This window comes from Meriones unguiculatus, chromosome 14 (assembly GCF_030254825.1).
Source record: "Meriones unguiculatus strain TT.TT164.6M chromosome 14, Bangor_MerUng_6.1, whole genome shotgun sequence".
In the NCBI taxonomy this organism is placed as follows: Eukaryota; Metazoa; Chordata; class Mammalia; order Rodentia; family Muridae; genus Meriones; species Meriones unguiculatus.
Genome location: NC_083361.1, coordinates 29,791,447 through 29,817,465, shown reverse-complemented (window position 1 = coordinate 29,817,465; position 26,019 = coordinate 29,791,447). Strand labels below are relative to the sequence as shown.

General features: G+C 39.2%; 2 protein-coding genes and 1 non-coding gene across 9 annotated transcripts in view; all 3 read left to right on the top strand.

Annotated features, from left to right (window-relative positions):
• Ipo7 (importin 7) overlaps positions 1 to 17,297 on the top strand; it is a 45,100-nt gene extending 27,803 nt beyond the window's left edge. Inside the window, exons 11-25 of the mRNA XM_021636257.2 lie at positions 668 to 744; positions 1,225 to 1,341; positions 3,212 to 3,301; positions 3,688 to 3,853; positions 3,988 to 4,148; positions 5,742 to 5,870; positions 7,660 to 7,726; positions 7,803 to 7,928; positions 8,441 to 8,538; positions 9,519 to 9,614; positions 10,076 to 10,296; positions 10,390 to 10,595; positions 11,860 to 12,066; positions 14,966 to 15,082; positions 15,706 to 17,297. Coding sequence (XP_021491932.1) covers positions 668 to 744; positions 1,225 to 1,341; positions 3,212 to 3,301; positions 3,688 to 3,853; positions 3,988 to 4,148; positions 5,742 to 5,870; positions 7,660 to 7,726; positions 7,803 to 7,928; positions 8,441 to 8,538; positions 9,519 to 9,614; positions 10,076 to 10,296; positions 10,390 to 10,595; positions 11,860 to 12,066; positions 14,966 to 15,082; positions 15,706 to 15,803 — 1,976 coding nt within the window. The 3' untranslated portion in view covers positions 15,804 to 17,297. The remainder of the gene's footprint in view (positions 1 to 667; positions 745 to 1,224; positions 1,342 to 3,211; positions 3,302 to 3,687; positions 3,854 to 3,987; positions 4,149 to 5,741; positions 5,871 to 7,659; positions 7,727 to 7,802; positions 7,929 to 8,440; positions 8,539 to 9,518; positions 9,615 to 10,075; positions 10,297 to 10,389; positions 10,596 to 11,859; positions 12,067 to 14,965; positions 15,083 to 15,705) is intronic.
• On the top strand, positions 3,416 to 3,600 carry LOC132647544 (small nucleolar RNA SNORA23). The gene has a single exon (XR_009585906.1). It is a non-coding gene; the product is annotated as a small nucleolar RNA SNORA23 (small nucleolar RNA).
• A 4,278-nt stretch (positions 17,298 to 21,575) lies between the features above and the next one.
• Positions 21,576 to 26,019, top strand: part of Znf143 (zinc finger protein 143) — a 29,349-nt gene continuing 24,905 nt past the window's right edge. The window contains exons 1-2 of one of the 7 annotated variants that reach the window (XM_060367051.1): positions 21,719 to 22,164; positions 25,914 to 25,974. Coding sequence is in view for 2 of the 7 variants with exons in the window: in XM_021636266.2 (XP_021491941.1) it covers positions 21,618 to 21,659 (42 nt within the window). In the remaining 5 variants the exon portion in view is untranslated. The other 6 variants (XM_060367050.1, XM_021636266.2, XM_021636268.2 and 3 more) reach the window with 6 other exon arrangements.

Here is a 26,019-nt window from a genome sequence, read left to right as displayed (position 1 = left end):
GACTGTGCTGTAAAAGTTATTTCTAGTAGTGTTTCGTATAAGTTATTGGATGAACATTTAAAAGTCTTGAGTTTGGCATTGAGAAATACTAAGATCACATCTCAGAAACAAAAACCTTTTTGCAAAATGGTCTTGTCTTTAAGGAATAGCTCTTGCCTGTTTTACCTTGATAATAATGGGATTTTAGGTGCATGCCTAGATTAATTTTTGCACTTGGGAAGATTTAGTTTTTAAATGCTTTGCTTATCATATACTTTCTTTTCCAGTGGTAGGAATCAGATGTAGGGCTTTGTGTATGCCATGCAAACTCGTTGCATAGAGCTACACCCTGATCCCATTAAACATGGTTGGTTGTGATTTCTTAAGATAGGGATTAACCTAGAACTCAAGATTTTCCTGTTTCAGTGCTGGAAATACAGGTATGCCTCAACCATATATCTCACTCAAGCTTTATTTTTTTGCCAAACGGAATTTATAAATTTGAAATATGAAATAAGAAATTAGTAAATCAGCCATTATATATAGTCTATGTCTATAATCCTCATACTTGGGCATTATAGACAGAAGTTTAATGAGGGCAAGGCTGATCTATGATATATCTCATCCTATTGCAAAACAAAGCAAAAATTTGATTTGGCTGAATTTTCTTTTTACATTCCTTCTCTAGATGTGTTTGAAGACTTTATTTCTCCTACTACTGCTGCCCAGACACTTTTGTTTACAGCCTGTAGTAAAAGGAAAGAGGTGAGTTATTATTTTAAATTCCTTTAGATATACCTTTTTCTCTTTTGTTTCTTGTGGTTTTGTTTTTTTCAAGGCACGATTTCTCTTTGCTGTCCTAGACTCACTTTGTAAGGCTAGCCCTGAAATCACAGAGATCTGCCTGCCTCTGCTTCTCAGAGTGCTGGGATTTCAGGTGTAAGCTACCATTCCTCACTCAGATACACCTTTTTTTTTTTTTTTTTTTTTTTTTTTTTTTTTTTTTAGGATAGGTTAATTTATTATCTATTCAGTGTTCTATAAGCATGTACGCCTGCACATTAGAAGAGGGCACCAGATATCGTTACAGATGGTTGTGATCCACCATGTGGTTGCTGGGAATGGAACTCAGGACCTTTGGAAGAGCAGCCAGTGCTCTTAACCCAAACCATTTCTTCAGCCCCTCAGATGTACTCTTATTGAATGTTAATCATATGTTAAAAGTGTTGCTTATCTCTTATTCAGGTACTGCAAAAGACTATGGGATTTTGTTACCAGATTCTTACTGAACCAAATGCTGATCCTCGTAAAAAAGATGGAGCCTTGCATATGATTGGCTCTTTAGCTGAAATACTTCTGAAGGTATTTGTGTGCGTGTGCGTGCGTGTGTGCGTGCACGCGCCCGCCGCGTTTGTCCTTGCATCTGCCTCCAAAGTACGGGGTTAAAGTCAGGTGCCCGGCTTTTTTATTTTTATTTATTTTCCCCCCTTTCTTTCCTGGGATATAATGCATACCCTGCAGATTGTCTATTTATAGTGTATAGCTATGGCTGCTGAACCAACAAACCTGATGGAACTGAATTCAGTCCTTGTGTCTCATATGGTTAGGCGAGATTATCTCCACTAAGTTGTCTTCTGTCATCTACATAGTACTGTGGCAAACAAAAATATGTAACTGAATGGTCATTAATATTTTTACAGTACTGCAACCATCTCATTTCAAGACATTTTCATTGCCACAAAAAAGAAGTCTGTCTCTCCCCATTTCACACCACACCTCCCAGTCAGTCCTTAGGCTGCATTTATCTGTGAATTTATTTTGGACCTTTCATATAAGCTGATGGATATAGTATGTTCTTTGTGAGTTGCATTTGGTTTTCTTCTCATCTAACATGTAGCTGTGTTTACTTCCTCAGTTCCAAATACTGAACTATTAAAATTTGCACTTTATTTGTTCATTCTTCAGTTAATGTACTTTATCTCTGATTCTACTGTTTTATTCTAAACCATGCTGCTAAGAACATTCCTTTATAAGTTTCTGTAGGGGTGTATATATTTTCATTGTACATGTATCAAAGCGCCTAAATTGCCCCTCATGTTTTGAAAAACCAAAAAAGTTTTACAAAAATGCCTGTAAGGTTTTAACACCAGCAGCATATGAAGGCTTTCTTTTTCCACATGCATATCTGTGGTTGTTACTTTGTATTTATTTTGGTTTTGATGTTTTTGATTTTAAACTAACAGACTAAGGAGTTCTCAGTATTCTCAGGAGTTCTAGTATTGTTCTAAGTGTTTACTTTCTCTTTCATTTTAGCCATCTAAGTGTAACATCAGGTTTAATGGTGATCTTTTACCATATTAGCATCCAGGTACTAAGCTCACGTGTGAGCTGTCACACTGGTCTACAAAGTAATGTTTCTAGCTAAGGCTATCTTATGTGAGGTGGCATCTCTCTTGAGTTGTAGGTCTCTTATGGCTAATACACTGATACTGAAAATATTTACATGTGCCCCTTTAAATTGGAATCAAATTGTATTTCCTCTGCGTACATGTGTACATTTGAATGTCATGGAAGAAATCATAATTTATGTTTTGGGGCTAGGGTCTTGCTGGCTCCTGGAGATCAGCACCACCTCCCATGTGCTGGAATTACTGGATTATAAGCATAGGCCACTGTGCCCCTGTATGCTGCTGCTTAAAGTTGCTAGGGTGTGTCTGTTTGGTTTTTGGCTTCTAGTTTTTGTTTGTTTGTTTGTTGTTTTGAGACAGGGTTTCTCTGTGTAGCCTTGGCTCTCCTGGACTCACAGAGACTCTCCTGCCTCTGTCTCCTTGAGTGCTGTGATTATAGATACGCACTAACAACCCCCGGCTTCAAACTTCAGTCTTAATGCTTTTGTTGAATTTATCTTACCAACTAAACAATCTCTTCAACCTTACAAGTTTCTAATCAGACAAGTTTCTATTGACACTTGGGGTGATTGTTTTCTAAGTAGAGCGTTCTAAAATGTATAACTTCAGGACTCTGGGGGCTGGAGGCAGAATTCACCTTGGTTAAGGAGCTAATAAGTTCCATCACAGACTTGGTTATAGTAGTATGAAAGTTCATGGATTGTGTATGTGTATATGACAATAAATGTGTGTCTCATTATTACTCCCTTTTAACATTGTCATGTGTATTTGCAGCTTGAGAGAATGGTGTTTGGAACTTTTATCAATTCTTTTTATATCCACAGAAAAAGATCTACAAAGATCAAATGGAATACATGTTGCAGAATCACGTATTTCCTCTCTTCAGCAGTGAGCTAGGCTACATGAGAGCAAGAGTAAGTTTTATAGTTGCATTATTTGATTATATGTCTTGTAAGAAATGACTGAACTTTGGCTTAAAAAGTTTATCAGTTAAGATTTCTTTTTCTGTGAGTCTTCATCTGGCTGCTGTAGTGCTGTGTGCATAGTTGTCGTCTATGTCTGGTAGCAGTGTCTGTCTGTGTTTTGCATTCAGATCTTGCTATCCACACAAAAGAGTGTGCAGCCAAAAAGTAACTTGGGATCATAGTACTGGTCTAGTGTTACGTGTTTGAGCACATCTCCCACTGGCCAGCCTCCAAATTCCCAGACACAAAATTCTAGAAAGAACTTACTTTGGGGGAATCTATTGTAAGGTCTTTAAAATGGCACATACAGCTGTCCCTCTATCCTGTTTTTGAAGGCTTGCTGGGTACTTCACTATTTTTGTGAAGTGAAATTCAAAAGTGATCAGAACCTCCAAACAGCTTTAGAGCTGACAAGAAGATGTCTGATTGATGATCGTGAAATGCCTGTGAAGGTGGAAGCTGCCATTGCACTGCAGGTGTTGATCAGCAATCAAGAAAAAGGTAAATGATTTGTATGTCACAGACAACTTTACACATAACTGTAAGGTAGAATTCTGGAAAATGAAAGTACTTGGTTTGTGCTGTTTTTGTATCCTACTTACTATTTACCTATTTCATAACCCCCTCTATTACAGCTAAAGAATACATCACTCCATTTATCAGACCTGTAATGCAGGCTCTTCTTCATATTATAAGAGAAACAGAAAATGATGATCTTACAAATGTCATTCAGAAAATGATCTGTGAATATAGTGAAGAAGTCACTCCTATTGCTGTAGAAATGACACAGCATCTGGTATGTTGTTTAAACTTATTGTTGCAGAGATGTTGATTTAGTTTTCTGCATGATCCCTGTAGTATGTCACAATTTGCTTCCATTCCGTTAACAAATATTCCTTGGAACTTACTATGTAACCTGTAGGCTAAAACCTTTGATCAAGAGGCTAGAGAGATGCTAGAGGTTAAGAACACTGGCTGTTCTTCCAAAGGTCCTGATCCTGAGTTCAATTCCTTGAACTACTTAGTGTTTCACAACCATCTATAGTGACATCTGGTGCCCTCTCCTGGTGTACACTGACACATGCAGGTAGAATGCTGTATAAACAAAACAATAAATAAATAAATCTAAAAACAAACTTTTTTTTAAGATTTATTTATTTATTATGTATATAGTATTCTGCCTGAATGTATGTGTGCAAGCCAGAAGAGGGCACCAAATCTCATTGTAGATGGTTATGAGCCATCATGTGGTTGCCGGCTATTGAACTTGATCTCTGGAAGTACAACCAGTGCTCTTAACCTCTGAGCCATCTCTCCAGCCCCTAAAAACAAACTTTGATCAATAGTTATTTCATATGGTTTCATTGAAAATTACTCCTGTTTTATAAAATAACTTGACAGAGCTAAGTGTGGCTGGGATTAATGCTTATCCTATCACAGTGCAGGTTTTTTAGGTGTATTAAGTTCATCATTTCTGGAGTTTTTTGAATACTCAGAACAGTTGTTGTAGTTATAAATCAGGTAAATCAGGGATGGAGAGGTGATTCAGTAATTCAGAGCGATTCCAGAATCATAGAACCTGGGTTCAACTCGCAGCACCTCTATGTTGGCTTAGAACTTCGTAACAACCCCATTTTCACATCATCTGATGCCCTCTTCTGATTTATATTAGTTACCAGGTATGCAAATGTTACACAGACATACTTTAAAACAAAACAGTGGTATAATTTAAATGAAAATTTAAAAGTCAAAACAACAGCTTAATCATCCATTCAATATATTTGTATTTGGACATTGTCAAAGAAAGGATCTCAATATGTGGCTGGTGTTAGCACTGAAATCTTTGGATGATTTAATCTGTTTTGCAGTGGGAAAATTTATGATAACATAACAATAAGTACATTTTATGCCTTGCCTCATTGCCCTGCTAGTGTTAGTCTGAACTCTCCCACATGCTATGTCAGAAATGGTCAAGAAAGAGAGGTCAAGTGGCAGCGCAGTACCATTTCACTCTAGAGCCCGCACTCTTGTTACCCAATTTAGACACATTGTTGTAGTCCCTCCAGTACATTTTACCTGTAAATCACCAGGTATTATGCATTTATTGTAATTTCAGCAATCTGTAGGCTGTGTTTCCCAGGAAGAAAGTTTGAGGCCTGCTTGGGATACACAGCCTACCTCATCCTTTCTGTGTTTTGTCTCTTTCTTCTCTGAAGTTTTTGTTTGTTTGTTTTGGTTTTGAGTTTTTGACATGACAGGGTTTCTCTGTGTAGCCTTGGCTGTCCTGAACTCCCTTTGTAGACCAGAGCTACCTCCCACATCCTGGTATTAAAGATGAATGCCACCACTCATTCTTAAAACCAAAACATTTTCATTCTTTTCATTCTAGGCAATGACGTTTAATCAAGTAATCCAGACTGGGCCAGATGAGGAAGGAAGTGATGATAAAGCAGTTACTGCTATGGGAATTCTAAATACAATTGACACACTTCTGAGTGTAGTTGAAGATCACAAAGAGGTAAAAAATAGAAAGACTCATGGGATATTATAAAGCTATTTCACTTGCTTTGTTTTGATCACTTAATTACTTCCAGTTTAAGATTGGTACCTTAAATTTATGTTAAATTTTAAAGTATTCACAGGTTAATTAATTTGGAAGCAGGAGCTATTTGGCTTTACCTTTTTTTTTTTTAACTAAAAAATCTGGATCCACTGTATGGTGATTACTTGGAAAAAAGGGCTAGTTTCAGTTGGAAGTTAGTTTTGGACTGGTGAGATAATTCAACATGATAATGTCTTTTTCTACAAGTGTATTGGCCTGAGTTCATTCCTGGACACAGCATATACATGTAAATGAATGTATAAATAAATAATAAGTGTAAAACATTTGCCATTTCTAATTTCCAGTTTATGAATACTGAATATACATTCCTCTGAGGTTACTATTGTCTGCATCCTTTTTTTTTCCCTGTTAAATGTAAGGGAAATACAGTAATGAATTTTAATTTTTTTATTTTTTTTTAAATCAAGGGATTCTCTAGCTCTAGCTGTCCTGGAACTCACTCTGTAGACCAGGCTGGTCTTGAACTCAGAGATTGACATTACTTTGAGTCCTGTGATTAAAGGCATGCTCTGCCACCACCCAGCTAAAAGCTAGAGTTATGTAAGTTATAAAATTTAAAAACCAGAAAACACCAGTATATTAAAAATTTATAGCATTTTAACATTTTTACTATATAACATTTGGTTTTCTTGTAAAAAGCCAGCTTTAATTTTTATTTTTCTGGTGCTAGGAATTAGGCAGGGCTTATAATATGAGTGCTGTATCATTGAGCTGTATCCCTAGCACAGTTAGGAATCAATGCAATTACATCCCTCCGAGATTGCTTCTTTTTCTTTTAGTTTGGTACTTCTATGTATGTGTGCCCCACAAGGACTTTGAAATAGTTATATAGAAAAGTCTCTCCTGGTTTTATATTACTTACATCCTCACAACCTAGCCTCATAACTACCACCATGCTTGGCTAGAGATAATTTCAGCCATGGATTTGGTATCAATAATTGCACTATGGATATATGTTTGCAGATGTCTACAAGCTCTTGTATAAACTTCATTAAGCCAATTTTCTATTTTGCATAATAGCCAGAATCCATGTAAAATGCTGTCCTTGTTTTTATTTAGCAAATACATATCTTTAGAGGTTGAAAAGGGATTTCTAAACATGCTATATGTTTGAAATTAATATCTTACTTTATTTTACCTTCTGCATTTAATATTAAATGGTCTGTAGGTAGCACCCCATGGGTTTGGTATTGCCCATTATTCTTGATGGAGTTGAGGCTTAAGCTTACGTTTCATGGGTCACTATTGATAATTTGAAAAATGGAGCGTTAGTCTGCTCTATATAATGAGTTATAGGCCAGCCAAGGCTACATAGTAAAACCCAGTTTTAGAAAACCAAGGGTGGAGCTTATGGAAGTGACATAAAGTTAATGGCATTGGTAGGAATGCCTCTCTTCAGACAATTTCATTGTAAATCAACCACAGAGGCATTCTAGTTTTATCTGGACTGAGCTTATATGTGTTATGCATACTCAAAATACATAATTTCCTATGTTTAAGATATTTGTCACAGTATTTTTTCATGATGTTATTTTTGTAAAAGTAAGTGGTTACTTTTTTGTTCTCATAAATGTCAGTGTTGGACTTGTTCAGAATTTTGTCTTTCAGAATAGAGTCAAAGGCCTTTCTTAACAGAAATGTTACATGTTAGTTAGTATTCTTCCCAATTTATCTTCTCTTCTAGATAACCCAGCAGCTGGAGGGGATATGCTTACAAGTCATTGGGACCGTTTTACAGCAGCACGTCTTAGGTACTACCCCTGAATTTGTTGTTTTTTGTTATTTAGTCGCAGTAAGCATTTTATGACAGCTTGGTTTTTCTTCTAGAATTCTATGAGGAGATCTTCTCTTTGGCACATAGTCTGACGTGTCAGCAAGTGTCTCCACAAATGTGGCAGTTACTGCCCCTTGTATTTGAGGTATTTCAGCAAGATGGCTTTGATTACTTTACAGGTAAAGTCAAATCAGCATGAAAATATTTACTTTTAGTCTACCCCCATTGTGATTACAAACTAGGGTACTAGAAAGGTAGGCTTTGTCATACAAATATAGCTTTTAATTTGAATGTTGGGTACTTTTTCTTCAACTGATGCATTTTTTAAATATCAGTAACAATACCCAAGAATGACATTAACAGCTATTATGTCAGGTTTTGTTATTGTCCTATAATTCTCTATATAAATACATGTACGTATTATCTTTGTTCAATACAAAGGAAATCTTTTTTAAGTGGATGGATGATAGAGAAAAAGATGACATGTTTTTATTACAGATATTTATGAGCCTGGTGTGATTGTACCTACTTGGGCAGGTGCATCAGGTGTTCAGAGTCATCTTTGGCTACCTCTTCAGTATGAGGTTAGCGTGAGCTATATGAGACTCTGCCTTGGGGCTAAAGAGGAATAAACAGAGGTAAAGAATGTACTTTGCAATTGACTTTCTCTTTCTCCTTTTTAAAACTATAGACATGATGCCTCTTCTGCATAACTATGTTACAGTTGATACAGATACCCTTCTATCTGATACCAAGTATCTTGAGATGATATACAGTATGTGTAAAAAGGTAGGCCCCTCTCATGATACCAGATATCAGAAGGTTGTTGCTATAAAATGATAAAGATATACTTACTAGATTTTGCTCAACACAGCATACATGCACCAGACAATTAATGGATTTTAAAAGTTATAAATAGAAATTCTCTCAAGGAAAGGCATGATTCATAGTTGTGGGGTGAAGCAGGAGAATTGGGAGTTGAAAGGAAGCCTACCTTTGAGAAAATAACAACAGTGATCTGTATTTGCCTAGCATGTGGAAAATTCTGGATAAATAGTTAAAATATTTTGAGCTTGATTTTTCTTTTCTTTTTTTTTTTTAAGATCAGACTAGAGATGTTCACCAAAAAAATAAAAAACAAAAAGTAAAAAAGAATGCTTGAAGATTTCAGTGTTTAGGCTAAGTATGGTGACACTGTTGAGTTAGAGGCTACCTATATACCCTGCCCTATATACCAAAATCCAGGCTGGCCTGAGTTACATAGTAAGACCCTATCTTCAGCCACACAAACTAACAAACAAACCTTATAAACTGACTAAAAGTACTCTGCCATTTGGTGCGTGTATGTGTATTTTAAGTTGGTGTTAGACCAATCCAAGCCTTTTCATCCTCCTGCCTTAGCCTCTCTACATCTTCGATTATAGGCATGGACTAGTACAGTTGGAGTGGTGATGGATTTTTTTTGTTTAGTTCTTTATAGGATAGACAGTTTTTCTTGAGAAAGATTAGGTGTTCTAACTTAGAGCTCTTTGAAAGAATATAATGTTCCATTAGTATGCTGGAATCCAGAATAAAAAGTCAGGATATGTGCGTTTATCTTACAAATTAGGGTACTAGAAAGGTAGGCTTTGTCATACAAATAACATCTGTCCTCTTGAATTTGTAAACTATGTTCAAACAGTAAATACATAATTATACATATGGGGGAATTATTTCTCCGATTTAAATATCTCACAAAGCTTTCTTGCAATTTGTACTCTGTTGGTCAGGTTCTTACTGGAGTTGCAGGAGAAGATGCGGAATGTCATGCAGCAAAATTGTTAGAGGTCATCATTCTACAGTGCAAAGGGCGTGGCATCGATCAGGTCAATAAGACTAATTTTCTATTTGTGGCCTCAGAATGTCGGTCTTTGTTGTGCTTTCAAATTTTCTTTGGGGCATATATGTATATATTTTGTACATTATTTTCTGAGCCAGCATTGTTAAATGTTAGTCTATATTACGTTTAATAATCATACGATTAGTATGTTCTGATGTCATGTAAGTTAGCTTGGCTAAAGTTTTGCTAGGTTGGTTCATTAACTCCATTAGCTGTCACCTTAAGTAGAAACACTCTGAATTCAGGATTGATAATTAGTGAGGCTCTCACAGGACAAGAAAGACTTGGTGTCCCTTAAAATTAGATTTTCTATGAAAATGCTTCAGCAATTAAATACTAGTCATCTTAAGCGACAAAAGATTCACCTGAGTTAATGAGTAAGTTAATTTAGTAAGCTAGGGAGGATGTTATTACAATCTTGGAACAACTTGTAATCTCTCTTTACAGTGTATTCCATTATTTGTGGAAGCAGCTTTAGAGAGACTGACAAGAGAAGTTAAGACAAGTGAACTCCGAACAATGTGCCTGCAAGTTGCAATTGCAGCATTGTATTATAATCCACACCTACTACTTAATACCTTAGAAAATCTTCGCTTCCCTAATAATGTTGAACCTGTTACAAATCACTTTATCACACAATGGCTTAATGACGTTGACTGTTTCCTGGGGTAAGTAACAATAAATTGTGACTTTACGAGAGCCTGCTTGTGTAATAAAATACACTAAAAGTGTAAGTATCATTTTTTTATTTTCTCTTTTAGGCTTCATGATCGGAAGATGTGTGTTCTGGGTCTGTGTGCCCTTATTGATATGGAACAGATACCACAGGTTTTAAACCAGGTTTCAGGACAAATTTTGCCAGCTTTTATCCTTTTATTTAATGGATTAAAAAGAGCATATGCCTGCCATGCAGAACATGAGAATGACAGTGATGATGACGATGAGGCCGAAGATGATGATGAAACTGGTAAGGGATTTGTGCTGTATAGAAACAGAGCCAGTTGCGTTGAAGCATGATAGAATTCTTTATGATAGGATCATGGCCAAACACTTTCTGTTTGATTCATATGAAGCCAGGTGTAATGGCCCATACCCCTATTTCGGTCGGTGCCTGATAGACTAAAACAGTTTACATGTTCTCAAATTTAAGGGCAGCTTAAGCTATATAGTGAGACCATATTTTTTTAAGTTACACTTGAAAGTTTTCTGTCTTTGTGATAGAAGGGTATATTATTTAACTAAATTAATTGAACGTGTTGAGTTTATGTAAGAGGTTCAGAAAAGCTGGGGCTGGGTGGTGATGATGGTGCATTGCCTTCAGTACCAGCAAAGAGGCAGAGCCCAGCCTCCTCTGCGGAGCAGGTTCCAGGACTAAACAGATATACGTAAAGAAATCTTGTAACAAAACAAAAACTTTAGGAAGGTAAATTGGGGATGTTTCTCAGTTGGTAGAGTATGTGCCTGGTATTCACAAAGCATCCAGCATCACATATGCCTGGCATTCTAGAGATAGGAAGATCAAATTTGTGCTCTATTCTGGCCTCTACAACGAGTACACATACATGCTGTATTTAATGTATATGAAGGCAAAACACTCATAAACTGCAATTAAGATAATTAGATATTGGATGGAACATTTAACTTGTAAGACGCTACCAGTGTGAATTGATTGAATTTGATACCTGTAATCTCAGAATCTCTACTGACCACAAGTGGTAGCAGCAGCCAATAATCTGACTGTAGTAATCTCACCAAAAAAATTCATTTACAAGTGCTCTTTCTGTGTCTGTCTGGTTTTTTGAGTTAAGTTCTATCTATAAAGCACTGGCCTCGAAATTACTCCTTATGTACATCAACAGATTTATTATCAGTTAAGTTTCATGGACATCTGTGGGAACTTTTATTTCTTTTTTTCCTCTGGCCACCTTTTGTTTTTGCTTGTTTTTCGGTTTTTCAAGACAAGATTTCTCTTTGTAGTTTTTGTTATCCTGCACTGGCTTTGTAGACCAGGCTGGCTTCTAACTCAGAGGTCCACTTGCTTCTGCCTCTGAAGTCCTGGGATTAAAGGAGTGCACCACCACATCTGCCTGTGGGCTTGTAATTTAAATACTAATTCCTGGAGCTGTTTCTTGAACTTTTTTCATGATTTATAATTTACTAAAAATGTTGAAGTAAATGTCATTTTCCTGAGTAACAGAACATTTCATTGTCATAAATAACTGACTTGGCAGAGGAACTAGGAAGCGATGAAGATGATATTGATGAAGATGGGCAGGAATATTTAGAGATTCTGGCCAAGCAAACTGGTGAAGATGTAGATGATGATGATTGGGAAGAAGATGATGCTGAGGAGACTGCTCTGGAAGGCTATTCCACAATCATCGATGATGAAGACAACCCTGTTGATGAGTATCAGATCTTTAAAGCTATATTTCAAAGTAAGTCCATTTCTTCTATATAGAAACACTTAGCTGAACAGTATTCTAGTGTCTGTAAAAAGGAACATTTATTTGATTGTTCAAATTGTTTACAGAGGATTCCTGCCTCTCTGTTAATCGTGGCCTACTTGCGGAACTTCTGGCTTCTGTACAATCTAACCTAGGTCTAGAATGTTTTCAGCCTTTGAGACTTACTACTTAATAAGCTCACCCTTTCTTTTCTTTTTTTCTGAGACACGGTCTGTGTAGCCTTGGTTGTCCAGGACTTTGTAGACCAGGCTGGCTTCGAACTCAGATTCACAGAGATCCATCCACCTCCGTAGACCCTCCAAGTGTGGACTACTGCGTCTGGCCTGCTTACTCTTTTTTTTTTTTTTTTTTTTTTTGTCTTTTCTCTGGGCCTCTAAAATTGCTCTTTTCGCTCTCAAACTGACTCCAGCACTCTTTTCTGATCGTCTCTCTTTCTGTTTACCTATGTCTAACCTCTCTCAGTTCTCTCTCCCAGTAAAACTGCCTCCTCACTGAATTGCCCCTTAAATAACTTCCCTTTCCCCTTTTTACAAGAGTTCGATCCTATTTTGTCAAATCTTCCTTTGATTTGTCTCAATATCTGCAGCTCAATTAAATATCACTTTCAAACATGGGTGCTTCCTTCTACAAACTAACTTTTCATTGTCAGGATTGAAGGCGTGTACCACCATACCTAGACCTTAGGCCTCCCCCACCCCTCCCCTTCTTTTTTTTTTTAACCTGAAACTTGTTCTTTATTAGGCTGGCCTTGAACTCAGATCTTCACTCAGATTAAAGGCTATTGGTTTTAGAGCCAGATCACACAGACCTAGAAGGTCTTTGGATGTGATCTCCTGCCAGAGCAGCCATGAGTTTTCTACATGTGAGGCAAAGCAATGGAAAGTATTTGCTTCCTTTGACATTTAAGGTCTTGGTTCCCCATTTTTGGAGATGTGTTCTCACTTTGCATACCAGGCTGCCTTTAACATGTATATTTTGTTACTTACATTTACTTTGTAATTTGAAAAAGGTACATTATAAGGAAAAGTATATTTCAAAAATTAAAGTTTAAAATCCCACTCTTTTGGATTCCCAGTGTTTTGGTTTTTTTTTTTTCCCCACGTGGGAGGTTTATTAAGGGAAGGGGGTGAGGGGAGCAGAGACAGAGAAAGAGAGAGACAGAGCCAGAGAGCGGAAGAAGAGAGGAAGAGAGATAGAGAGACAGAGACAGAGCGGAAGAGGAAGAAGAGAGAGCCCCAGTGTTTTCTGTTAATATTTTTGTGAATGCAGGAAGCTTCAGAGCCCATAAGTAACCATTAGGTTGCCTGGAGCTGGAGTTAGAACCCATCGTTTACAAATGTAGTTCAGGTTGCCTTGAACCTCTGATGCTCTTGCTTCAGTCTCCCATACTGTATATTACAGGCGTGTCACCACATGTAGTTTGACAACTGTTTTGGTACAAAGTACAGAAACATGGGTTGTTTTGTTAACTTGTGTCAAGCCCTGGCTAGCATGGAACTCCATTTGTAGATCAGGTTGGCCTTGAACGTCTTTAAGAATTAATCGATGGTAGAACTACTTACTTGCATTGTTCATGCCTTTCTATTTTGTAGAAATAAATATGTCAGTTATACAGCCTGTCCATATATCTCATAACAGTGAAACAGAAAATCATGTGATTAAATCCTTTTATTATATTTTTAGTTCCAGAAAAGGTTTTCTAAACAAATTCATGTATGAAGCATACCTATTTGCATAGTCTTTTCTTTGTACTCCTGACTGTCCTGGAACTCACTCTATAGACCAGGCTGGCTTTCAATTCAGAGATCTGCCTGTCTCTGCCTTTTGAGTGCTGCAATTAAAGTCATATGCTACCGTCCTCCTTAGTTTAGATTGTTTTAATGGAAAGTTTGGTTAGCAGTTCTGTCCTACCAAGTGGGTTCTAGAAACAAAACCCAGGTCCTCTGCAACAGCAACACTTACTGACCAGTTTCTCTATGCCTTGTATCTGGGATTCATTCTTCCTTCTTTCTTTTTGGAGATAGGGTTTCCTGTAATTCAGCATTGCCCAACTTTCTGTGTTGCTGAGGAAGACCCTCAACTTCTGATTCACTTGATTCTTCCTCCCAAGTTCTGGGATTACAGAACTACAAAACACAAAGAGATTAAACCCCAAGGCTTCAAGCTAGACACCAACTAACTTGAAAATTGCTATATGTGCATTCTTGTCCTTTTTATCATTTTTAAGTGCATTTTTCTGTTCCTTATTGTTTAATGATAGAGTAGTTTTGTTCAAAATTGAGGAATAATGGCTTTGTTTTGTATGGTCCTTTGTTTTGAATTATTTGTAATGGGGTGTTTGTGCCTATGCAACTGGAATTACAGCTGCAATGAGCCATATGATAACTTGATTTTTACGTGACATTTTGGAGAAATGTTTTTCTCTTTTTTGATACATTAAAATTATCACTGTTTAGCCTAAAAATAAAATATAACATAAAATAAAAATACATGGTTATTGTTTATGTGGTGCCTGGGGATTGGATCTCATGCTATGTAAGCAGTGTCTTCTACCAAGTTACATCTCCATCCAGGATTTAGTTAGGAAAGTACTGAAATACAGCATCTATCTGTAATCTGCTTCTTCAGTCTGTCAAGTTTGTTATTAAATACGAAAATTGATGAGCTAGGTGGTGATGGTGAAAGCCTTTGATCCCACAGGCTGGTGAATTCTGAGTTCAAGGCTAGCCAGGTCTACTTGACAGCTGGAATACAAAAAGTAACCCTGTCTCAAAAAAATGAGTTATTAGAGCTATTTCATTTGACATGAAGTTTCATTTTCATTATTATATCTAATGTTCTTCCCATCAACCACCCACACCCCATACAGCTATTCAAAATCGTAATCCTGTGTGGTATCAAGCTTTGACTCATGGTCTTAATGAAGAACAAAGAAAACAGTTACAGGACATAGCAACTCTGGCTGATCAAAGAAGAGCAGCCCATGGTATGTTAGTGAACCATAACTTCCTCTGATTCAATTAATGACTTCATACAGCTCTAAAATTATGTGAAGGAATTGAACATTATGTAAAGGTATGTGGAGTGGAGGGGTACACACTGAATGGCCTTTAACTTTAGATTATACTCAGTGTGTAGAAGCTTGGTAAAACTGTATAATCAGGATAATGTAATGGAATTTCTATTGAAGATCTAAAATTTGGACTGGTCTCACAAATATATTAAAATCATTGACATTTCATCTTAATTAAAATATACCTTTATATAATGATACAGCTTTCTATAAGTGTTAATATTCAACCATCTGAATAGTAATAATCAAACAAGGATCTTCTGTATAAGTCAAGCATAGCATTGTGATGTATTTTATATTTTAGGTTTACATTCGATAGATCTGTTTCTTTTTCGATACGATCCTCCTAATGATTATTTGTATAATAAAAAAAGCCTCTTTTTTTAGCAATCAAAATTGGCTAAGAATATAGATTACATAGTGCATGTGTCTGCTATTGTGTTAAGCTCTCCTTGGAAATATATTAACAGTTGTTTTCCTCCAAAGCAGTACAGATGATCAGATTGACCATTAATTTTTCACTCCTTGTTTTCTAGAATCCAAAATGATTGAGAAACATGGAGGATACAAATTCAGTGCTCCAGTTGTGCCAAGTTCTTTCAATTTTGGAGGCCCGGCACCAGGGATGAATTGAGTTTCTATTTTCTTTCCTGCTGTGTGAGTGTAGTGAAGAGCTTGTGTTCCTCCTAGTAGTGGTTCCAGAACTGGTTCATGTTATCTACTAACTGATCAATAGACGGACAGAAACCCCAGGAGGTGGGAGCTGATCATGTAACCTGGCACTGGACGAGAAACTAGAGGGATTTGGGGTGGGGTTATCTTGGGGGGCTATTTTCTTTATTTTTGAAGAAAGTAAGATCCTGACTCTGAAGCTTCAAGAGACACTGTGGAAATACGAAACGAGGGAATGTCATGAAGGCAGCTTTTCTTTTTCTGAGGAAAAAATAGGCATGGGCTACAGGACTATTTAAAATGTCTCATTTACAGTATAAAGTTCAAAGCTAGATGTAATTTTTACACCTCTGAGTATTTGTCCGATTTTTGTCTCTTCCTTACCATTGGGTATCCTTTATATGTAAATAAGATAAGGTAATCAGATAGCCTTATTCAGTCTTTATCATTTTCATTCATCAGATTGTTCCTATGTAGATTGGACATTTATTGTAGCACTACATAACTGATTTTAAAATCTGTAAATGAATTAGCACTTTCATATTGAAACAAGCCTGCTAGCCTATGTATAAAAGCAAAACTGTTTGCTGTTTATAAAAAGGGATGTAATAGGGTGGGGGGCACGGGTAATTTTAGGTTAATTATTAATTTAAAAATGAACTAGCAATTTTGTATCTGGTGACTTTGTGGTGCACTCACCTCTGGTAGTGACTTGAATTCGGTATGTAAAAAGGGGTTAGTGATGTTTTATTGCTGCTAAAAATGGCAACTCCCTCTGTCCTTTTTTGTTCCTTAAAGCTCTCAGTGTACAAGTGGACATTTGGATACAAGACCTTATGTAACAAACAAAGGTGATATCTGAAGCATGTAAATTGGATATAAAATTCTACTCTTAAAGAGTTGATCTAGAGTATGACTAAACAAACATCTATATATGCAATCTATTAAAAGAACTTAATTCGGCAATTATGTCTTGATCTGATTGCAGTTCATTCCTAACTAATCCCAATCCCCACTGACTTGTTTTTATCTTGTACCAGAAAGAGTGCAAATATACTTAAGATTAACGTCTGCCCCTTCCCATTCCTCATCTCTTCTACCCCGTCTTGATTATGGTATCTCATCCTAACTCTGTAGACTGAAGGCACATGATTCCCTCTACTCTAAAAACCACTATTGATACCACTGCAGAAATAAGCCAGCAACAACAGGATAGCGAGGTGGGCTTCTCCCCTCTCTTCCTAAATGCATGTTATTGGCCTTTATTGGTCTTTAAACATCTGTCAGATGAGTCATACATTGGATTATTTTTTATATACATGTATACACAATATTTCAAATTGAAAGCAACATCTCAGTGGATTCAAAACTACTACATACTGTTGTCTAAAACAAAGTTTATAATTGTACAAATGAAATGCACATATTGATATTTAAAAATGGATAATTAAGAAAACCCTTTGGTGTTGTGTTTTTCTTGTATACCAATAACAAGCCACTGTTGGCATTGTCTGAGTCAAAGTAATTCTGAACTAAAATCTTGGCAAAACGAAAAATGTCTAAAAAGATGTGGGTGCAATTTAATCAAGTGTGCTTCTATTCCCTTGTCTCACAGTTGAGACACCCAAGTACATATCCTAGGTTGCTTAGGGGAATGTCACTATTATATAAAACCAATAAAATAAAATGGAATGGTTATATATAATGCAACATTGTGTATAGAGGAGAGAATATTATTGTCTTCCTTTGTTTTTGTACCTAGTCTACTTTTTACATTTTCCGACTGCTCTAATCTTTGAATTGATCCAGTTTTTCACAGTGTTACTGGAAAAGGGTATCTAATAAAAGTTTTATTTAGTTAGTCCCATACACTAACTATAGAATGAAAAATCTCATTTGTGGAGGTTCTTTGTTTCAAGAATCTGTACTGACATATATTTAAGAACCTTTACTGTGGCCAGGCGGTGGTACTGCAGTTGGCAGCCAGAGGCTGGAGGGCTTACCTCTAGTAGACCAGGCTGACCTCAAACTTACAGAGAAGCCCTGTTTCTACAAAACAAAGACCTCTTCTGCAACATAATCTGATGTCCATTTATATGTCTGTAACTCGATGGTAATTATTTAAATAGTATTTAAGGGGTAGTTATACATCAGACATAGCTAAATTTTTGTTGTTTTAATACTCAAGTTTTTAGAATACTTTGGACTTTTTCAGACATTCACGTTTCTATGTCTCCTTTGCTTCCCGAACTTACCATGATGCCCATGCTTAAAAGAATGTTACTTTGCCCCATGAAGGCACAGTTCTATGCCCTATGAAGGGGGTGTCAGATCCCCAAGAACCAGAATGCCCGTGAGACCATGTGGGTGCTAAGAACTGAATCCATGTCCTCTACAAGAGCAGCCATGCTTATGTTGATAGGGTTTCTCTATAGCCTTAGCTGTCCTGGACTGACTTTACTTTATAGAACAGCATGACTGCCTCAAGTGCTGGGATCACAGCTGTGTACCACCATGACTGGGAACTAAGCCATTTCTTGAGCCTCATGATTTCTTTAAGCTAATGGGTGTTACAGCTGCCTGCATGTCTGATATCCAACAAATCCAGGAGTGTATGTTCAATCTTCAGGAATTCAGTTACAGATGGTTGGTATAAGCTACTATGTGGATGGAAATAATTGAACCAGAGTTTCCTGGGAGAGGAGTCTGTGCTCTTAACCTGATCCAGAACAGAGGTTCTTAAATTGAACAGCCAACAGTATTTATACATATACTGTATTAATCAGCTGTGATTTCAAGTGCTTCGGGAGCTATACAGCCATAAAAGGCTTTTTATTACCATACCTGTCAAGAGAAGTTGGTCGGCTGGAATAGTTAGCCTCCCCTGGCTGGACTGGAACTTTGTGGATCAGGCTGGGGTCATAGAGACCCACCAGCTTGCCTTGACTTGAAAGCAGTGGGATTCAATCCGTACACTGCCAACTGCCATATCCAACTTTTTTTTAACTAACTCGGAAAAGAACTTTCTGATCCTGATAAGTCCACAATGTTCTCCAGACACACCAGGAATTAACAATTTTACTCAGTTTGAGATAGAAGGACCAGAATGTACAAAACAATCTTGAGAAAGAACATGGTTTAAGTCTGGCAGTGGTGACACAGACCTCTAGTCCCAGTACTCAAAAGACAAAGATAGGCAGAGTTCAAGGCCAACCTGGCCCTCTGAGTTCCAGGAAGCCGGGGCTAAAAACAGAGAAACTCTGTCTTCAAAGAACAATAATGAAACAACCTGGTCAAAGAATAAAGAGCCTACATACAAATGCATAGAGTAGACCTAAATGGATCAAAGATCTCTGAAGATCATCCTCACTTTAGACAGGGCAGAATCACAAAAATTAGACTAGATTTACATATGCACAGGATAAATCTGGGTCAACTTTCTAGTCCATGCTGGTCTTGAATGAACTCACAGCAATCCACCTGCATCTGCTTCCCTGAGTGCTGGGACTAAAGGCTTGCTCCACCACACCCTGCTAATAAACTATAACATTTAAGAACTTATTTTTAAAAAATTTAACTGCCTTTAACTCCAAGATCTGAGACCCTCACACTGACATATATGCAGGCAAAACACCAATGCACATTTAAAGGCTGAATTTTCAGTCCCAACAGTAGCCTGAAAACACAACCAAGAAAATGCTAGTACATCACAAATCTGATTGCCTGATACCCAAAAACTGAAAACCTCCAAAGTGGAAAGCTCTAGATTTTCTCCAGCACCGAAACTTTACCAGAGCAAGGCAGTTTTAAAGAAACACCCCCAGCATTATCTGAGTGCCCAGATTTGAGCCTAGTAGGCTGCAGTTAATTTAGACATTTCTGATACTAAAATGACTCCTACAGAACCGGCACACTTTAACAGTTTTGTCAATGAGTAGACTAGGGTATAGAACTTAATAAACCTCAAAAAGGATATCTTAAATTTTTTATTATGGTATCAAAAGTATACGTTTAAATCTTTTTAGTTTCAATTCTGTATTGAAAATTTAATAGACTTAAATAAGCAAAGCCAGACAGTGGGAAGGAGCCTAATCCAATGCTTTTTTTTTTCCCCCCAAGGGCTAAGGAGTACATCCAACTTCATTTTTCACTCCCAGGATTAAACCCTGTAACAAGCTAGGCGGTAGTAGTTCAAGCATTAAGAAGGTTGAACCACTGTTGTAAAAAGAGTATTAATATTGTTCAGACCTGAGATGGTGGCACATGCCTATAATCCCATTACTGGCCAGGGTTTGGTTGATGTTACCTGGTGGATCATTAGTTGAAGATCATGTCATCACCCTCTACATTACAAATCTGATGCCAGACAGCCACGTGAGATGCTCTCAAAAGTAAATAGTGTATATTCCAAGTCCTGTTCCCTTCAGATGGCATTAGAGTACCATTATAAGTAAGCCTTAGTCACACATAATAAACTGGGATGTTGGTGGGCCTGATGTGGTGGCATAGTGTATACAATATAGGATATTCATAGCCTCGACTACACTGCCAAGGATAGGTAACATTGTAAGTCCCGACTGTATTTAGTTTTCTACTTGGTATCTTTAACATATTTTTTACTTACTCTCTTATCCCATCATCACCCGAAATCCAAGAAACTTTATAAAATCTGCAAATGCTAGCTAGTCTCCCTATACTATTGGAATTATACACCTGGCAACTCGATTTAACTGCGGATAATATATGCTCATCTCATCTTTCCCAAGTACTGACTGGAATGCATCGTATCTGACAAGGTTTTTTAAAAAAGGGTTGGGCCGGGAGCACCAAGAAACATCATACCACACACACCACAACTTATGTCTCAATAGGCTTAAAGAACCTGACTGATGCTTTCTCCATCCTTGAGTTCGACACAACAGGGAAAGCACATACAAAGGAACGCAGCGACGCCAAGTCGGTTGACTTCAAACTTAAGAACCACAAGTTCACGAACACACTAGAGCACTCGCACTATCTCCCAGAGGAAGCTAGGCTCCGCCGGAGTTTCAGCAGCAGCCGAACGCTCAACTTCCCATCGTATGGCCGTGCCCCGAGACTGGAGAAGGGCAGGCAAGTTCCGAATCCAGTCTCCGCCATCTGCAGCGCTAGGGACTGCAGAGCCCATTAAGTGAAGGCCTCGGCCGGTTCCGATAGCCCCCAGGGAGTTCGTGGGCCTCCCGTGCTGCCCTACTCCTCACTTCATCTTTCCTCCCAATGGAATAACATTCGGCAATAGCATGGCGAGGCCCATCCGGCCTCCAACACGCGCTCCGACAAGCCCACCGGGAGCTCCACATCCTCCACCTCTGTCCTGTAGGGAAAATGGCGCCCATCACCCCATTTCCCTCCCGGGCAATCAAAAGGACCAACCTCCCTCCGTTGCTACAAAATGGCGCCTCCCGCTGGGGCCCCAGAATCGGCATAATTCACTCGTCAGTGGGGCGGAGTGGTCCGGGATGAGCGGTTCTGTCAACCAGTCAGACACAGAAGCTTTGATTCTGTTCTTAGCGCCAGCCACTCAGGCGCTGGCAGGAAGGCCAAGGTGCGGTGACGTACGCATGTGGGCGTGGTTAGTGGCTCTTTTCTGCTCGTCAGCTAAATATGGACCAATGGAGATCAAGAATCTTCCAGTGAGTGACGTAAGGACAGCCCAATGGAGGCTAGGGGCGGGCTTCAGAATTGCTATGCGGGTTGCGGGGCCTGGGGGCCGGGCGGCTGTTTCCTGTCCTGGTGCATGGTGGTCGGACGAAGGAATTGTTGGAAAATTTTCTCGGAGGTTCGTATATAAATGTGTTTTTACCCAGTGTGCATTATTCTCCGCCCGGCCGCCGCCCTCAGCGCGGCGGCGCGGGCCCACATGGGCCCGGGCTCTACCTTCAGCTGTTCATGCCGGGCCTTAGGCCTGGCCGATCGTACGGCCGCCTTTGTAGCGGAGACCGGCCAGAAGCGGAGTTTATTAATAACCCGAGGCCGCCACTCTGGGGCGGCTGAGCTTTTCTTGCTTGAGACGCCACCCCACACCCCCTTCTCTCCGCGCCCCGCCTGTTCCCCTCAGGGGGCCGCTGAGGGGAGGGAGAGCAAGCGGGGAGGGTGGAGCTCACGGGAGCCGGCGACTTTGCCCGGCCTGACCTCCGCGTGGAGCGAGTCCCCAGGCGCTCCGTGGCGAAGCCGGACGGGACGGGCCTCCGGGCCTCGGCTCACAGCGGGCCCCAGCAGGGCGCGGCCCCGGCGGCTGGGGACACCGCCTGCACATCACACCCGGCTTGCTTCCTATTCTGATCGTAGGCACATTTGTTGTTTTTCACAATTCTTCCTCAAAAGTCAATGCGGCCTAACATCGAATATTCAAAAATAATCTCTTGGAATGTTTTCTAGTGTGACTTTGGTCACTCTTTTAACTTTCTCCCTTCCATTACACGAAGTTTTAATAATACCGCTGCCCACCTATTTAGAATCCAGCTCTTCCTTCGCTTTTGAAATATCCAAATCAGCTGGCATATTCCGTTGGAAATTTGAGAAATTGCAAGTTTCAGATGTTTTTAGTTTGGTCCTTGATTTGACGTGTTCTGCTGTAGTTAGCAAAAACCTGTTTAACTTTTTTAATACTTTCTTCATCCTAAGTATATGTTAAATTTATTGTGAACTGTAGAGATCACAAAACATCAATAAGAAATTTTATCCTGACATTTTGACTACTTGGAGAGTTAATCGACTCTACAAATATTCTCTTCCTCTTTGTTTATTTTGAGTAGTTATATCTGTGTTCCGTGGCATTTAGCATTCAGGGAGTCTGAGGCTGGAGAAGTGCCTGGAGTTCAAGGCTACCCTTTATTACATTATTTACAGCAGTCTGCACACTGTGAGCTACCAAGTATATGAACTACAGCTTTTTTGATTGAATTCACATACCTTCTAAAATGTAATCGGAACTGAGTCTAGTAGTTCAGCTTTGTAATCTTTGCTACCAAAGTTTAGATAGGAGAAATTGCAAATTTAAGACTTGCTCCCACTTTAGAGCAACCTAGTTGTAAGACCCTATCTCAAAAAAGTGAGAAGCAGGTTAAGGATGTAGCACAATGGTGGAATGCTTACTTACCTTGTATAAGGCCTTAAAATTAGCCCCTTAAACTGCAAATTAACTTACCATGCTGACACACAATTGTAATTCTAGCGCTTGGGAGTAGAGAGAGGAGGATTGGGAGTTCAAGGCCAGCCAGCTGTGGCTGCACAAGAGCTTGTCTCAGGAAAGGAAGAAAAAAGAATTAGTCAGGCGAGATGGTGCACTCCTTTCATAGGCTTTAATCCCAGTACTCTGGAGGCAGATGGATTTCTGAGTTTGAGGTCAGCCTCACATACTGATGGAGTTCCAGGACAGGCTGGCAGGGCTACACAGAGAAACCCTGTCTCAAAAAGAAAATTATTCTTGACCTCATGACTAAGCTGCCTAGAAGGTCCCCTGGAACTGGAGTTAGAGTAATTGTGAGCTTCCATGTAGGTGCTGAACCAAACCTGGATTATCTGGAATAGCAGCCAGGGATCTTCACCAGTGCCGTATCTCCAGCTCCCTAATTTTAACTTTTCTCGTATTCTGTGTGTGTGCTACAGTGTGCATGTGGAGGTCAGGGGACAACTTGATGAAGTCTGTTCTCTCCCTCCACCATGTAGGTCCAGGGAGTTGCACCTTTACCCATAAGTCATTGTACTGACCCTCTCTAGACAGGGTTTTATGTCTCAGGTGTACTATCCTAGAAATGGAAGTATGGTCACAGCTGGGTGGCCCCCATCTATAATCCCAGCACATGGACAGCAAAAGCAGGATAATTGCTGCAGGTTCAATGCCAGCCTGGGCTTCCAAATTGAGCTCCAGGCTATCAGGGACACATAGAAAGAACCTGCTTCCAGAAGAAGGGGTGGTGGCAAGGCTGAAAGAGAACAAGAATGATCTGCATGTACCACTTACACTAACAGCGCGTATGTAGATTTCAGTTTCTCCACATCTTGGCAACCTTTATTTTGTATTGGTTTTGTTTTTTGAAGTAGAGTGCCTCTATGTAGTCCTGCTTTGCAGACCATGCTGGCCTTGACCTCACTGAGATCCTCTGCCCCTGCCTCTGCCAGATCTGTTCTCTGTTTTGTTCTGTTCTGTGCTGAGTTTAAAAGAAAGAAAAAGAAAACAAAGAACAAACAAATTAGGATTATCTCATGTCTTTTTTGTGCACCACTGTGCCCTTTTCTTGAATTCTAAACTGGGGGACAGGGCTGGAGTAGAGCTTACCCACTATGTTGAATAAGGCTCTGGATGTCCCCTCAGCACCACAAAACACTTCATTAAAAAGACATGGGAAACCAGGCCGGTTGGCACATGCCTTTGATCCCAGCACTCTGGGAAGAGTTCAAGGCCAGCCTGGTCTGCAGAGCAAGTCCAGGACATCCAAGGCTTCACAGAGAAACCCTGTCTTGAAAAACAAACAACCAAAAAAGACATGGGGTAATCCTAATTTGTTTTTTCTTTGTTTTCTTTTTCTTTCTTTCGTGTGTCTGTGTGGCATTTAAGCATGAAGAAATTGTGCATGTGAAATGCCTGCTCATTTCCTGTGCTGTTTGGCCTGTTGAAACTAGCGATTCTAATGGCCAGCCAGGCCACTCTTTCCCAAATGGCTTTAGGGAGAAAACATGGTAATCGGTTTCAGCATAGTAAAGTTCATTAGAAACCACTGGGATAGCATTCACTTTGCATGTTCATGGCTCCTATAACCAGTATTGGGCAATCAGGAGCCAGGCCTTGAGTCCTCACCTCATGCTCCTGTCAGTAAGCTCTGGGCTTTTGACAGTTATGCTTAATTTTGACCTGTTGGTCTGACTGCCGCTGGGTAACTTCATCTTGGGGTTCACCAGACTTCATCCACAAACAAGAATTAGCAGCCACTTTCAGAGGTAGAAACTCCTTATGTAGACCAGGCAGGAACTTTTGGGAGTTTTTTGTTTGTTTTGTTTTTTGACATAGGGTTTCTGTGTATAGCCCTGGCTGTCCTGGAGCTCTCTCTCTCTGTAGACCAGGCTGGTTTCTAATCCACAGAGATCTGTCTGCCTCTGTCTCCCCAGTGCTGGGATTAAAGGTGTGCACCCCCCCCCAGCTGTTTGTTAGTTTAATAATGCCACTGTTCATATTAAGTGAAATTTCATCTTCTGTCAACCACTGTTAGCATCCTCCAGAATTTTTTTCATGATTCACAAGTGTTATTTGCAAATTTTTGTTCATTTTGTTTTGTTTTGAGACAGGGTTTCTCTGTGCAGCCTCAGCTGTTCCTTTGTAGACCAGGCTGTCCTTGAACGCACAGAGATCCCCCTGCCTCTGCCTCCCTGAGTGCTAGGATTACAGGCATGCACCCCCACATCTGGCTGTATTTGCAAATTTTAAAAAACAAAAGTTTTGTTTGTTTTGTTTAAGATAGGATCTCACTATCTGTCATCATGGGGTATTTGATCAGATTGTGTACCCCAAAATTGTGAACTGTATATCCTGTTTCTTTTTGGCATGGTTGAATCCTATCACATACCTTTAACCAATAATTTTTCTGTTTATTATAAACAAGTGATTATGATGTGGTTCAGCCATCCCTAGCACACAACTTTAATCCAAGAGTGTTCTGAACACAGGACTTACTAAAGATAACCTTGGGTCAAGAGGTGGAGCAAGTAACCAGCTGCCAGGGATTAAAGAGTAGAAGGGACTTTTAGTTGAGGGGTATTTAAGACAGCCTAAAGCAAAAGGAGCTTTAGCTCTTTGGCTTTTGGGGCTCTTTGAGCTGTTGGGCTTTCCATTCATTAATAATAATAATTATGTAGTTCTGGCTGTTCTAGAATTCACTATGGTATACCAGGTAGGCTGGCTTGGAACACACAGGCATCCTCCTGCCTCTGCCTCCTGAGCCAGTGCTGAGATTAAAGGTGTGTGCCACCATTCCTGGCCAAGATTTTACATTTGTGTATGTAGTGTGCTCAGTGGTGTGTACCTGTGGATGACTTGCAGGAGCCAGTTCTCTCTCTCTAAGGGAATTCTGGGGATGAAACTCAGGTCATCAGACTTGAAAGTAAGTGCCTTTAACTGCTGAGCCATCTCACCTTTTATCTCATGT